The sequence below is a fragment of the Colossoma macropomum genome, unplaced genomic scaffold (genome assembly GCF_904425465.1).
Source record: "Colossoma macropomum unplaced genomic scaffold, Colossoma_macropomum, whole genome shotgun sequence".
In the NCBI taxonomy this organism is placed as follows: domain Eukaryota; kingdom Metazoa; phylum Chordata; class Actinopteri; order Characiformes; family Serrasalmidae; genus Colossoma; species Colossoma macropomum.
The window spans coordinates 2,605,001-2,621,303 of NW_023495515.1; the positions used below are offsets into that span (position 1 = coordinate 2,605,001).

Sequence of the window (16,303 nt, forward strand, 5' to 3'; positions counted from 1 at the left end):
GCAGAGTCACTCTACATCCATGTGCCAGCCTGTGTACTCTGTACTCATAAAAGTCACGCTAGCACACTCACTCTCAAGACAGAGCGAGAGAGAGAGAGAGAGAGAGAGAGAGTCTGTGTGGGTGTGGAAGAGGCCCATGATCAACTAGGATGGATTAGAAGCCAAATCCCACCCACCCAGTGAAAAAAGGGGGGCGTGGCCTGTAGACAGTCAAATCAACAAACCAGCGTGGAGGGAAAAATATGCCCCACCACCTCTCGCTCTCTTTTTCTCTGTCTGTTTCTCTCTTTATATATTTCTATCTATGCTCTATAACCGTCATGTGGGAGCACAGAGGAGTCTCAAAGTCCAGAGAAAAGGAGTCGCTTCAGTGCTGAAAAGGGAAAATCCCCTCTCAGGGGACGGAGAGAATCAGTAGAGAGAGACAGAGAGTGAAATTCTGTGACAAGTGGGAGGCCAGAGGGGGGTGGAGTCATCTAGAGGAAACAAAGCCTGCAAACAAACACCAACAAGAGCATGACGTGGTCATCCAGTGTGTGTGTTTAACGTACCACAGTACAGTGGCGCATGGCTGGCTCTGCAGTTCCTCATGAGCCAAAGAGAACATTGTTCAGTGTCAGTGAGTCCACCCTCACTGAAAACACCCGCCCATATGTGCTGACCACTTACAGTGAGAATACAGCCACAAAACAAACTGACACAGTTTACCCAAATGCAGTCGATCAGCCGAGACATGTTTGGTGTCTGAAGTTTATTCAGTTTCTGTAGCTTTGCAATGGAGCGAAGAGGCTAAAGTAGCTAACAAGTAATGGAAGTTTGTGCACACCAATTAACGTCCAATCTGCACATCTTAATCATCACTTACCTCATACTGTGTGGAGGGTTAAGTAATCTCAAACAGACTCGCTTATGCGGTTTCTGACACTGTGTGACAGACTGTTATATAGACAAACATACAAAGTACAACACAGAGCTGAAACAACTGACATTTTGAAACCAGAACTTCCCACTACTTGTTACATAAGTCTCATATTGAGTGTTGTAACTTGGATTTTATGAGCCTTTCTGCAAAAGGCAATTTGCTTGTTTACTCACGTCTATTTATTCAAACCCTAACTTGGTGAGTAAATCAGTGGTAATGGTTGACATATATCCAATGCGTCAAACGCAAGGCCCGCAGGCCAAGTCAGGCTCAGCCAGGCCCAGAGCATGGAACTGTTTTTATTTTCTGTTAATATTAGCCCATTTCACAGTGTGCTGCACTACAATCCCCAACATGCACTGCAACATAAAGTGCACTCCAACCCCCCTCCCCCAACAACAACCTACGGGACAGCGGTTACACCTCAATCCTACCACACCGGTCACATCATCAGACAGACCAGCTGTGTTTCAGCAGCAGTCCAACCAATATAAATACTTGGCTAACTAAAAAACACCTAGTTTGCTAAAAGTGAGACGTGGACAACGAACACTGGGGATTTCAGGACAGGTGGGAGCTCAAATACCTTTACGTCCAATATCTGTCTCGTTTGCAGAGATGGTGTGGCTGTAATGAAGGAAGTACCACTATGAAACAAAACACCGCAGAGTTGTATTGACTGCAGCGGCATCAGGAAAGTGGCGGAGATGAAGAACGGCTCTCTGGCCCTCTGATCTGTTGAGATTTTTGATATGGCCCTCTTAATGGTTGAGTTTGACACCCCTGACATTATCATAGCTACCCATGAGTTATTGGCATAAGTAGCGATATAAGAGTCCAAAGACCAGATGAGTCCCATAGGCCCCTATGTGCTACATGCTTCTGCCCTACCTGCACTCCTAGTAGTCAGTTGTTTTAGCTATATGACGTGTTTTTTTCTAGATAATAGTTTGTCTTACCATGTCAGAGACCACATAAACAAGTCCACTGCTCATATCTCCAAAGCAAAACTAAAGAAGCAAATTTCAGACACCAAACATGTCCACAGCTGGAGTAAGTGGGACCACTGTGCACGTTTAATTTCCCACCAAAATATCACTTTAAAGTACTAGAATACCTTAAAATACTAGAATACCCTGCAAGCTGATGAGAACATTTTCTAAGATGAGTCTGTCCCCTCTAGCTGAAAATGTCCCCCCGTGTATGGAACTGTGCAATGTTCATTTATTTAATTCAGTCAAAATAGCCATTAAATAGCCATTAAAAGTTCTTTTTCAGGTGATACCGCTGAGGAGACTAGATAATCCACTTGCATAAGGAAGGAGAAAGTCAGCTTCCAAAACTGCAGATCTAAACTGGTTAAAACATACAGTGAAAATGAGGCTCCTAACAACCACCTGAAAGAGCTGGTCGACCCCAAAACTGCCCCATCAGATAAACAGCACTTAAAGCTTTCATCTCTGAGAGAGAGGAGAAAATCAAGCTGATCAGATCTGAAAACATCCACAGGTGTTTCTGTCCATCCTTCCACTGTGAGAAGACAACTCAGCGCTGTGGGTCTGAACTTTGGAGGTGTGGAAAAATATCCCTGCAGATTCTTTGAAAAACTGAAAGCAAGTCTCCTAAAAGTATGGAAGCTGTAATGAAGGTAAACTGTGGATACATTAACTGGAAAAATATATTTAGTTGTTTAGTTTTCAGTTATGGATTTGCTGTTTTACTGTTGACAGTGGAAAATGAATAACTTGTACTTAATGGCCATTCTGACTGGCAGTTAAGCTAGGATGGGCTTTTGCACAGTACTGTGAACGAATGTACTGAGGAAAAACTGCTTCTGCAAGACGTTTGAAGTAGCAGTGCTCAAGATTTCACGCTTTTACGACGCTGAGAGGGGTCGAGCGACCCTGAGAAGGCCCAGACCCTTTGACCCTGACCACCTGCAGGCTGATTCACTTTCTACTTTGACTCCCGACAAAAGAAAATGTTCATGCAAGAGTTGATACAGCTTGCAGGATATACATTGACCGCAGATGTTCCTGTCCACCCCCATATTTTAATGCCACAAATAGTCCATTTCAGGGCCAGTCAAGGCAAGCTGGCCTTCAAAGTGCTCAGCTAGGGCCACTGCATGACTTGTTTGTCTGTACGTTACATTCTGGCTGAGACTTTTTTGCGGAACGTGGCCCATCATCAAAAGTTTAGAAACATCTTGCCCTCTGCGATTTAAATTCTCTCAGAGCTACTTTTAAATGAAAGTCAACTTTAAATCAAAAATGAGCTTTTGTTTTCCCTGTTAGCTCACATCCTCGGTCAAATCAAGTATGATTCATTGTGTCATTTATTGGTGTATTCACACTTGCGCCAAGTGGACTGCTGAGTCACAGTTTTCCGTGCACATCCGAATACCTCAAATGAACTCAGACCCCTTTAAACAGCCCCAGTGTGGTCTGAGTACAGTTTTAAGGCTTTTTATTAAGGGTGAAAAATATTTTGTGGTTTAACTGATTTGTGCATTGTGAAAAAAAACAGCCCCAGTCCGCCTTGTGTTTTGCTTTATGGTCAAAAGACCTCAAGACTTATTGAATGGAAACACCCACAGTTTTCCAGCACCTTAGCAGGTAAAAACAGACCACCAAAGATGATATATAGGGTACTACTCAGGATAAAGCCTGCCTGAGATATTGTGACAAGTCAGCAGTGCAGAACTATGATTCTATCATGTTAAAGCTGATGTTAGGCATGCAGGCAAAACCCCCTACTTGAATTAAAATCACTCAAAATGATTACTGCTGTAATTAAACAGTGACAAAAACTAATATATGGTATAAGAAATACATGTTGAATAAAGAAATGTATTTACATCAAAAAAATTATGAAAAACAGTGACAAAGCTTTGCACTATTGGAATTGGGAGTATTTTACTATGGGCTCAAATGTGTGTGCTAAAGTTAAACACTACCCAAAATGCAACGTTTCCTAGATGGGGTCTGAGTTCTAAAGGAGTTGTGGTGTGAACAATAACTGGTCTGAGATCTCATCAATGCTAAAAAGGACTAGAAAGAGAACAGAGTCCCCTTTAACGTTCACTTACACTGTAAACACAAAAGGAACTAAGGTTACTGCAGCTGGTTCACTTTCAGGTTCACTTTAACGGAACTGAGTCTGGTTCTGTTTAAAAACTATGCATGAAAATACACTAAAAGACAAAATTCCTGGTTTCCCATAATCTCTGACCTGAACTTAGAGACTTTTTATTCCCTCTAAAGTGTCTTTTGAGTTTTGATAACGTGCAAAAATAATATCAAACAGTGATATCATGTCTGACCTCCCCCTTTCATCACCCTCCCAGCTATAAACGAGAGAAAATACTCAGCTCTCCCGATACCACGATTCACATGCTAACGCTTCACTACGTGGAAAGTAAATGTGTTAGGACTTCCCATTCTCGTTAACTTTAAATAAAAAGGAAAACCATCACTAAATGTTTAGTGATGTTAGCATATAACAGCTGGATATTAAGAGCAGATATTCGGCACATGTTCACATACTAAGCACATATTTTGGCCCAAAGATGGTTTAAACACCTGAGTGATGAGTGGAGTGTCTGAGAGGAAAAAGCAGAGTCAGCTTTCTGTTTAATACAGTAACTTACTGTAAACTAATGAAGAAAAGAAGCTCGTTTGTTTTTAAAACATTTTGAAAAGCTGGGTGTTCCCAATGCCATGTTTGCCAACATGAATTCTTCATTTTTATTGATATTTATTATAAAATATGGGAATTCTGACTGATACTGATATTAAATATTTTTTCATATACAGTTGAAAAAGTTGCAAAAGTTTGGCTCATTTTCTAAGCTAAAATCATGTTAAGACTTACTTTCATTACACATTAACATTATTGTTTTCCTTCCTTGGAAAAGCTGTCATTTATCACCACTGGTCAAATTAGATGGTTTTTATTTATTTATTTATTTTTTTTTGTTGAATTTCTAACACTGACTTATCCTTAACAGGAAACAAACTTAAATGTGGTATTTTTCTGTAAATTTTAGAGCACATCTTATGTTTTTTCTTCCTAATATGTTATTTACAAGGAAATTTACGATAAGATCTTGTGTTTCTATATATTAAGTGTGGTTGAAATGAGTGAGAGGGGATTTTCTAACATGGCTCTATTCCTCCCAGCGAAGTGCAGACTGTGGACTAGATCTGGAATAGAGGTGGAATAGAGGTGGACTCTATAACTGAATAGAGGTGCAAATCAGTAGCTGTCAACATTCCCATGGAACGAGTTACGTGAATTCGCACCTTTAAAAAATTCAAATAACTAACTTCAGCCCTGCGTTTTCTTCTCACTCCGGTAACTTACACATTTGCGTGATTTCACTAATTAATTAGCATATGTGAGTTATTAGCACAGGTATGGGATCCTCGCATTAAGCAATGCTGGCACTCAATCTACTGTTCTTTGTCCATCATTATAGTACTTGACTGAGAAACATCAGGGATATAGTGGATTGTGTTAAATCAAACCAAAGAAATCATCCGTAATCATTACAGCATGAAATCTAACCGTATTCAACTCACAGCGAACCGTGTATCAAAAAAAAATATTAACTTGCATCTCATGACACCCCTAGGCTCTACTGAGATGTAGGCTGTGTCATGTATTTCTCCTCTTAAGCAGCTCTAGCATAATGCCACACTTATAGCCTGTATACAAAAACTGAGGCATGACAGTACCCTTAATAAAGAACCTACTTCATTATCAGTTGAAAGTCAAGTCATGACAAGGCTGGCAAACTCTAAATGAAGCCCACTGGTCATGTTCAGTTCCAGAGACTGTCTCAATGTTTGTTCATATCTGTAAAAATGAAACACTCTTTACAAGCACCCAGCACACAACTCAAACTCCGCTCGTGACCAGATGGACTTACGTTGTCGAGCTCTTTCTGATTGCCGAAGAGCGCGTGATAACGCCGATATTTCCCCTCGCGGTATTTAGCTGCGATGAAGCGCCGTCTCTCCTCGCTGCTACTGCACGCACTCAGCGCCTCACTAGGAGGGACGTTAGCCGCCCAGAACTGATTGGCTCGATCGTTGCCCACTACCAGGAACAGCTGTTGTAGAGGAAACAGAATAATGGAGGGAGGGAAAATACTCAGTACCAGGAGGAGCAGAAGACAGATGGCAGTTTAAAAGAACGAACACACACAGAAGATTCTGGATTTTACCTGGATTAGATCATCAGTCCACACTTTCTTGTCCATTTTCAGACTCCGTACTTTTGATATGCTGGGGCCGAGACCACGGTGCTCTCCTAGAACCAAACGGAGAGGAAAGGTCATTTATGCTCACAGACAGAGAGACAGCTTCAGTCTGTTGGGTATCATAGTTAGGCTACAGCTGGTTTAGCTTTGTTGTTCGTTAAGAGTTGTAGTTGAATTGTAAGCGCTTGGTTTCGTTAGTCTGCTGGGTGTTGCAGTTAGGTTGTAGCTCAGTTTGGTTAGAGCTGTAGTGTGCTGGTTGTTATTAGGTTGTGCCTAATTTGGTTTTGTTTGAGCTGTAGTTTGTTAGTCGCTTTTATTGTACCTGTAGTTTGTTAGGTGTTGTAGTCAGAGTGCGGATAGTTGGTTTTGCTAAAGTTGTAGTTTGCTAGGTGTCGTTATTAGGTTTATAGCTAGTTGGATTTCATGTTGAAGCTGTAGACTGTTGGGCGTTGTAGGTCAATTGGAGCAAGTCTGGTTTTACTGTAGGTTGTTGGGGGTTGTTAGGTTGTGCCTAATTCAGTTTTGTTTGCGCTGTAGTTTGTTGGGTTTTAGGCTGTGGGTAGTTGGTTCTATTGTAACTGTAGTTTGCTTGGTGTAGTGAAAACATGGATAGTTGGTTTTGCTATAGCTGTAGCTTGAAAGTTTGTACTTCGTAGCTAGTTGGTATTCTTGTAGCTGTAGTTTGTTGGATGTTATAGTTAAGTTGTAGTTAGTTGTGATTTGTTATACCTGCAGTCTGTTGGGTGTTGTAGTTAAACTGTAGGTAGTTTGTGCTGTGTTACGGCTGTAGTTTTTAGGTGCTGTAGTTACACTGTAGCTAGTTGGCTTTGTTGTAGCTGTGGTCTGTTTGGCGTTGTAGTTAAGCTGTAGCTAGTTGGTATTGTGGCAGTAGTTTTTAGGTGCTGTAGTTACACTGTAGCTAGTTGGCTTTGTTGTAGCTGTAGTTTGTTGGGTGTTGTAGTGAAATTGTAGACAGCTGGCTATTTTTTGAGGTTGTTGAGTTAGCCTGAAGATGTTTACCTGCACAGCGTTTGCAGAAGACCACACACAGATTGATGGCTGCCCACTCGGGTTTGGATGGCACCACAGTCGGCACATTTCTGATTGGCTGGCTCCCCCCATATCTTCTCAGCAACCTCATAATTGGACAGTGCTTCTGCGATGGAGTTGCGCATGGCCTCCACCCACTGGTCTTTTAGCTGGTCAGTCTCTGCTACAAAACTGCATTGAGAGGACAGAGAGCCGCTGTTGTAATTCTTTACAAAATACAAAAACTGTTGGCTCATCTGATCTGAAAAATAAGTATATTTTAATGTTAAATAAATGTTAAATGTTAAATAATATAGACACACGTGCACACGTACACCCACAAAGAAGCTGCATACCATAGGTCAGAAATCAACCCTTTCCCATGTATACACACACACACACACACACACACACACACACACACACACACGTCCAGATCACACAGAACACGTTATTTCAGCTGGCCAACCCACATGATGGGGAATCAGACTTGAGGTGAAGGAACGATTTAAGAACGAGTAAATGGAGCATGGAGTGGTCAGGTGTAAAATAAAGCATGTACAAAATCAATGAACAAAAGGAAAGATGGCCAGAGAACTGACCTAAATATGCAGTAGGAAATGGTCAGGTCTGACTCAACTGAAAACAGGAGTAAATGGGGGCTGTCAAAACAGGTGAATAGACTGATAGATAGAAAGATGGATGGACAGAGGGGGTAGGAGGGACAGACAGAATGAATGGATGGATGGGTGGATGAATGACAGACCTGGGTATGTGGTAGGGTGTGGTCAGTTCTGACCAGAAAATGACAGTGATTAGGTCCTGTCAAAAAGGGCCTGTTTACATCTTGTATTAACTTGCATTTCACTCGACCACATAAAAACCCAGGTGCAAAACACGGACAGGATGCGTTATGAACGGACGATGATCAGATCAGTCAAAACAAATTCAGAGGTGGACAGAGACCGATATTGACCATGTTTACCACTTAGCGTAAACAGAATCTGTTTTAGGTATCTGCATATAATTACACATGCAGAAATGCATCTGCTGAGCGCTGAATAGGAGGTGAGAGAATAAACAACAAAGCGAATGATGGAGGAAACGCGGGGCTAAAGTTAGTCCCAAACCAAGAGCCTTCACGCACTCCGGCCCGGTGAAAGCGCCCAGGTCAATCTTGTACTTGTATTCAGAAGCTTTTTATGCAGTACAATTGGATCTTATCTGGTCACACAGAGGACGCATAATTCAGTGACTGTGTCCATCAAAAAGAGACAATGGATGGATGGATGGATGGATGGCCAAATAGATGACTGACCTGAATATACGGTAGGGAGTGGTCAGGTCAAACGCTCTTCTGTCCATGTCTTTCACGTTCCCCACATTCATGTCTATAGATGTAATCCCAATGCCCAGCTTATAGTCCTGAGAGAGAGAGAGAGAGAGAGAGAGAGAGAGAGAGAGAGAGAGAGAGAGAGAGAAACGGAACATACTGACACATTTCGCAATGTCAGTTTAGCAATGATACAGCAAAAAAACACACACACACACACACACACACACACACACACACACACACACACACACACTGCAGAGTTTTGTCAGACTCTTTGTTTTTCTATAATGTGGCAATGAAAGATCAAGAAAAGTTCAGTTGTTACCACAACACTGGAGTTCAATGAAAGACGACACAAAGGCAAAACATATTAATTAAAAAATACCACAATGTGATTAAACTGCTAAATTTTGCAACTGCAATATGACACACTGGTCACTTTGATGTGTTATAATTAAAGACTGGCCTGCATTAATTTGACCACAATAACTGACTTTATTTGGATTACATAACAGAAACTAAATTGGAGTTGTGATTGGTCAGAATACTCACAGCACACAGTAAACAACACTGTGATCGGTCAGAGGGCTCAGAAGCATGTAGTGGTCTTTTGCTATATCAGTATCTATAAGGTTATTCATCACCATTATGATTAAATTAATAATCAATACACTGTGCAGCTCTGACACAGATAAACACCTGCAACCACACAGACACAGGCAAACGCAGAAACCCGGCTTCTTTACCTCAGCGTTCTTGTAGAGGAAGACTTTGTCTCCACACACCACGGTGTAGAGTTTGGAGCGCAGGCCCCGCAGCTCCAGATAACCTTTCATCTCACAAGTCACCAAGGGGTTAAGGGTCAACTCTCTGCTCACTCTTGCACGAGCTGGACCTGTCATATCCTGCAGCACTGACACCCACTCATTCCTCTCAGCTGACACACAAACAGAGAGCAAAAAATTATAGTTAAATTACTAAACTGTCTTTTATTAAATTACTGATATAAAAGTATATTACATAATAGCTACTTCATCCTGGTTAGATAGTAATGTTAGTTTAGTTAGTAGCCCAGTAATAAAGTTACTACACTATAACACTTTACTACACTTTGACTACTTTAGTTAGCCACAGTTAGTCACATTAGTCAGTAATATAATAAAAAGGTAGCTAGCTATACTGTGACTGCTTTAGTTATCTACAGTTAGTAAGGTTAATTTAGTAATGTAAAGTAGTTAGTTATACTATGTAAAGCAGTAGTTATCTAAGTAACGTTACTTAAGTCAGTAAAGCTATAACAGCAGCAACAGTCAGTAGTATTAGTTTAGTTTGTAGTTTTTAGTTTAGGAGGTAGTCGGTCACACTAACTGCTTTAGTGAGCTACAGTTAGTAACATTAGTTAGTGGTGTAATAACAAAACTAAGTTACACTTATAACTGTTTTAGTTAACTACAATTAGTAACAGTAGCTCAGTTCATAACAGTAACAAACACTACACCTATAACCGCCTCAGTTAACTATGGTTAGTAATGTAGTTTATTTAGTAATGCAGTAACAAACAAGTAACTCATTCTGCTGGCTAAAGGTAGTGGCAGTAGTTTAGTTAGTAATGGTGATGGAAAACATCTGTGACACTACGATGGCTTTAAAATGTATCATGTAAAGGATTTAATGCTTAATAGTGAGACCAGTCACTCAACAACACATAGTATACTGGCCAGTTAGTATCAACCCCGAGACACCTCAGCTATTGAGTATACCACAGAAACAGCTGACTTCAACAGAAAGTGGAAGCTGATCAACTGAGGCTTTATGAAATCATTGGCAGATGTAATAACAAAACTGACGACCATTTTAAACTTCGTAGAATATTAAGAAATGCAGTCAGACAGTTATGATGCTGTTTCAGTTCTGTATTTCAGCAACTGGATTTGAAACTTTACTTTAGTCTACAAGGTTAAAGTGAAGAATGCCTGCTTTTTTACAGACAGCATTTACATCTATACTGGTTAACCATACACACACAGTGCTTGCACTCACAGTCACACTCCGCTCGGAAAAGAAACGTCCGATTGTGCGTGACTACTTCAAACTTCTGATCTCCCACATTAGCCACCCCCGTGATGGAGGAGGTTGGTATGATGCGTTTTGAATAGACATCCTAAGAAAAAAAGACATGAAGAAAGGAATAATAAATATGTTTAATATGATGAGACATTTTATTATACAAAGAAGTGATCTGCACTGGCATTATATTCACCTTCAATACTTATATAATGGAGAAGATGTCTGCTGGATTAATAAGATAATAAAATAAGACATTGCACCTTTTCATTGTCGAAGTATCTCAGGTAATCAGCGTCCAGTTTGACCCAGCGCCGCTGATAGATCAGTGACCTACAAAGAAAAAACACAAACCAGACAAAGTGAGCCTTATCTGGATATGGTTCACACACAACTCTGCTCTGGTCTGGAGTTCTACAGCAGTGCCTCCTACTGGAATAAAGAGGAAAGTACAATCATACATGAACTGGAGACTGCAGACACTGTTTAACATGCTGTTATCTATAAAAAAGGACTGCCTTTACTGTTCTCGCTATGTTACATACAAACTCAGTTCCAAAAAAGCTGAGACAGCAAGTAAAATGCAAAGAAAAATAGATATATTTTATCTATATTTAAACAAAAACAGTAAAAAGACAAGGTATTTAATGTTTTATCACATCAACTTCTGTGTTTTTGTAAATATATGATCATTCTTAAGTTGATGCCTGCAACAAGTTTTAAAAAGGTTGTGACAGAAGCAATTTAAGACAAACGTTCAGAAAACATGCTTGAGTATAAATGGAGAATCCTGGAAAGGCTGGTCCTCTATAAGCAAGGATGGGTCAAGGCTCACCACTTTGCCAAAACTGCACCCATGAATACACCAACCGTTTAGGAACAATGTTCTTCAATGAGTGTTTGCAAGGATTTTAGATATTTCACCCTCTATGGTGCAAAATATCATCAAAAGATTCAGGGCATTCGGAAAAATGTGTTAAAAATCAAGTTCGGAAACCATAACTGAATGCCTGTGATCCTTGACCTTTCAGACTGCATTGTATTGCATTAAAAGCCGGCAAGCTTTTATGATAGACATCACCACATGGGTGCAAGAATACTTTGACAAACTCCCGTCATTAAATGCTGATCATTGCTGTGTTCACAAATGCAAGTTAAGACTGTTCTGTGCACAGTGGAATCATAATGCTGAATGTTGTAAAGTCTTTAACAATGTTGAGAAACGCTGCTGACTTCTCTGGGCTTGAGCTCATATGAACTAGACTGATGCACAGTGGAAACATGTATAATGGTCTGACAATTCCACTTTTCAGACTGTTTACGGAAATAATGAAAGTCATGTTCTGTGGTCCAAAGAAGTAAAGGACCATCCAGACTGTTACTAGCGTAAAGTTTAAAAGTGAGGTTCTGTCATGGTACCGTATGGTGTGCAGCTGAAGACTTGTATAATAAAAGAATGGCAAAATTTGATTTCACGCTGTATCAGCTGGTGACTTCAGTCCCCAAATGTTTATTAAGTGCTGTTAAGAAGAAAGTTGCTGTAACACTGTGGTAAACATGTTCCTGTCCAAACTTTCTTGGAACGTGTTGCAGGCGTCATTTTTATAGATAAGAGCTTGCAATAAACCTCTTAAACAAGTCTATCTGATGTTACTTAACAACTATTTGAGGTTACTCAACAATTCATCCATGGCTTTAGGCATGCAGTTTGATACATTAGCCTCTAGTACCAAACTAAGCAATAAACTTAAGACACCAAACATGCCTTGGCTGATCAACTACATCTGGGCTAAGGGGGAGAAACTGTTCAAATTAGATTTTTTGGCAAACTGTTTCTTTAAACCTGGGTCTAAACTGCAATAATAATTTGTTCAATTGTAAAGATCTTCTACTTTGTCCAGTACAACACTTATTTTGGCCAGGAAACACAGCCATAGGCAGAATTTGTCATCCAACTAACTCACCCACAAAACAATATGTTCTCATGAAGGTGTTTAAAAAAAAAAAGATCTGGTTCTCAGCACTCAAACCACAGCATGTGGTATCTGTACATGAACTTGCATAGACACATTCAGTGCTTGTGGTAATTCGCTGCAGTGTAGAGTCTCTCCTTGTACTTATTTTAGTCAAAACATGAAAGATGACACTTGCATATATGTAAACATACATATACACACATATGTGCTGAACCGCAGAGCGTGTAAATATCACCTGTCCTCTGTTGCATCACTCACTACAGAGCCCCAAACTGCCCCTGGAAGCAACATTAACACAAGAACTGTGCATTATAAGCTTCATAAAATGGGTTTCCATGGCCAAATAGCTGCACACAAGCCTGTGATCACTATGTGCGATGCCAAGCGTCGGCTGGAGTGGTGTAAAGCACCAACAGTGAAGTTTGGTGGAGGAGGGATAATGGGCTGGGGCTGTTTGTCAGGGTTTGGGCCCCTCAGTTCCAGTGAAGGGTGATGTTAATGTTACAGCACACAAAGACATTTTAGACAATTATATGCTTTCAACTTTGTGGCAGCAGTTTTGTGAAGACCCTTTCCTGTTCCTGCATGACTGTAACCCTGTGCACAAAGCAGCTCCATTAAGACATGGTTTGATGAGTTTGGTGTGGAGGAACTCCAGTGGCCTGCACAGATCCCTGACTTCACACCCACTGAACACCTATGGAATGTCGATTGTGAGCTAGGCCTTCTCGTCCAACACCCAGTGCCTGACCTCACAAATGCACTTTTGACTGAATGGACACAACTCCAAAATCTTGTAGAAAGCCTTCCCAGAAGTGCAGAAACTGTTATAACCACAAAGGGGGGCAACTGCATATTTACATTATTTAATCCAGACACACTTTGTAGTGAATTTAGTGACTTTAAAGCAACACAGCCATTTACCTGCACACAGCTTTTATAATCTCCAGAAAACACACTGACCAACAGAATGGGACCCTCTGGAGCAGCTGCACATCCTATAGTCACAATGCTCAATGTCATGCGTCGGTAAGAGGGCTATAAAGCCACCCAAAATTGAGCTGTGGAGCAGTCGAACTGTGTTCTCTAAACTGGTGGAACTCCAGCCAACTCCTGATGAGTGGGAATTATCCAGAACTAAATCATCCAACATCAGTACCAGACCTCACTAATTTCTAAAGCCTTCCAGAAGAGTAGAGGCTTTTACTGCAGCAAAGGGGGGAAAAACTCCCCGTTAACACTTTTGATTTCAAAAGAAACACTATAAGAATATAAAAAAAAGTCCTACCCCTGTGGAGGGTTCTTGTCTAGCCAGCCCATCTTAATGACTGGAGTGAGCTGAGGGGTGGAGTCTGCTTTGGGGGGCTGGGCTAAAACCTGTCCTGTGGTTGGCAGATAGATGCTGTTCTGAGAGCTGGGAAGTGAGCCGTAGTCCTCGATCCACAAATCTCTCCTGAAACATACAGAGAGATTAAAAAAATCCAAAATAATTAATAAACCTCAAACACTGAAAAGCTTCTCATAGCTGTCACAACAGAACCATGTATCTCAAAATGGTGCACTTACAGCAGCAATCATAACTTTTAATGAACCGAAGGAGATTCTAGTGCCAGTAATTTCTAAATTATTTCTAATCTCCTTAAATTTAGATATTAAGTTATAACAAAACAGACACAGCTTTCTTCTATCTTCTGAGCGAAGTCATATACTGGCAGAAAGAATGTCACTTTATGAAAATCCTCTGGTTTTCATTAATCTCCTAAATCTCCCGGTTGGGGAGTTAGGTGTAGACTAAGAAAAGTGGCCTTTAATGCTGAGCAGTGAGACGCTGCACTCTCCGCAGTGCTCACAGTCACACTGCTCTTTCCTTCAGCTGACCTTAGGCACAGTGCACATCACTCACAAGCGGCTGATGTGGACCCACTTTTGTTCTGTGATGAACTTTCGTTGTTGACTCAGGTCAGAAATATATTTAGTAACTGCTATAACTGGTATAATCAGCAACTACAATGAATTATTCAGTAAAGACTGAATTATTCAATATCTACTATAAACTATTTAGAGCTACTATAAAATATTCAGTAACAACTATAAAAATGGAAAAATTGCTTCCAATCAAAAAGCATCACAGCGTTAAAAGGTCAAAAGCTCACTCACTTGTCCGGCACAGGTTCGTAACAGAGGTCACCCTCATCCTCAAGCAGTTCATCGTCACTGCACAGGCTGTTGTAGCGGGGCTTAGACTGGCCAGGAACCAGCAGGAACGTGCTCTAATGAACAACACAATGGTCAGTCAAGAGACTGCTCAATTATATTGGACGGTAATTTTGTCTAGCATGCAGTTGAACACACACGCTGCTCAGGTACGTTATAATGGGGTGCAAATGTAGGTGTCCAGTTGACCAGCTACACTCAGCTACACTCACAAAACAGCAAGACGAGATTTATGAATAAAACTTCCACATATTGATCACTTTTGTGAGTCGTTTTGCTTTCATTTACCAAAGCATTGATTTTTAAACCACAGATTCAGAACCTCTAGTGGCCACTATTATACAAAATATATAAATGGTTTATATTTCAGGAGCTGAAAAGGTCAAAGTCCTACATGCAAGAATCAAAAGCACAGCCCACTTCTATCAGAAACACTTTTTATTCTCCTTTTCAACTGGTACAGCACACACACGCACCTTGTCTGCCATGTCTAAGGGATCACCGTTTCCGCATTTGTCCATGTGCAAGTCCTCATACTCATCTGAACTGTCCGAAGAGTCCACCAGCCCTGAAAAAGAGAGGGGCAGAATAACGAAAGAGAGCATGTCAAGTTAGAGAAAAGCCAAAGAAGGACACAAAAAAGGGAATATTGTTTATATAATCAATTAACTTAACAACTACTGTATTATGTTATAATCTACATGTTTGTTTTATGTTAGTAACTGCACAATAACTGGTTTCATTTATCTAACTATTATGTCCTACGTAGAGTTGGCCCGAATAATTTGAACTGTCGGGTATTTGTTCATTAAACAGGTATTTGTATTTTGTTTAGTGTTTGGAAGCTTATAATACATTTTTAAAAATGAAGTTAAGAATTGCAGCCTAAACTGAAAGAGGAAAGTTTATGAAATCCCAGGGTGGTTGCTAAGATGTTGCTGGGCCGTTGCTATGCTATCCCAGGTGGCTAATAAGGTGTGGCTCGGCCGTTGGTGTCTTCTGAGGATGTAAGTGAAATATTTACTGTTACCTACTCATTATTTACTCACGACAGCTTTATTAGCATAATGTTGATTTTGCAACTGACACGTAAACATCAAACCGGACCTGCTTTTTCGGCCCTGTGCGCGACATTAATGAATAAAGACGTGTGGCATGGTCAGAAAAACTCCTGTGTAATCTGACTAGCGATGTACTGTGTAAGTAGCAGGGAGCAGCAATGGTTCAGTCCTCGCTGATGCGCTACTGACACAAAATTAGAGGATAAAGACTTAAAACTGAGCGAGTAAAGTTGAGTAACTGGTGTTGGTGCAACAGAAAGACAGAAAATATCCTGTTCTGTGGTTTGCTGAGCCACCCAAGATAGCGCTAGCATAGCCAGCTCCACTGTACTCTCTTAGCACCGTTCAACATTTAGCGATTGTTGGTAATGACGGTTTAAAACTAGGGATGGAAAGACTGATCGGAACTGGCCTGTTTTCAGCTTAAATATG

The 16,303-nt window shown here is 40.6% G+C and overlaps 1 protein-coding gene across 1 annotated transcript in view; it reads right to left on the reverse strand.

The window, feature by feature from the left end:
- LOC118802270 (arf-GAP with Rho-GAP domain, ANK repeat and PH domain-containing protein 1-like) overlaps window positions 1–16,303 on the reverse strand; it is a 155,507-nt gene that overhangs the window by 64,249 nt on the left and 74,955 nt on the right. Inside the window, 11 exon segments of the mRNA XM_036562750.1 lie at window positions 5,859–6,041; window positions 6,156–6,241; window positions 7,212–7,263; window positions 7,265–7,412; window positions 8,539–8,645; window positions 9,303–9,493; window positions 10,597–10,717; window positions 10,884–10,953; window positions 13,885–14,049; window positions 14,754–14,866; window positions 15,287–15,378. Of these exon segments, the coding sequence (XP_036418643.1) occupies window positions 5,859–6,041; window positions 6,156–6,241; window positions 7,212–7,263; window positions 7,265–7,412; window positions 8,539–8,645; window positions 9,303–9,493; window positions 10,597–10,717; window positions 10,884–10,953; window positions 13,885–14,049; window positions 14,754–14,866; window positions 15,287–15,378 (1,328 nt within the window).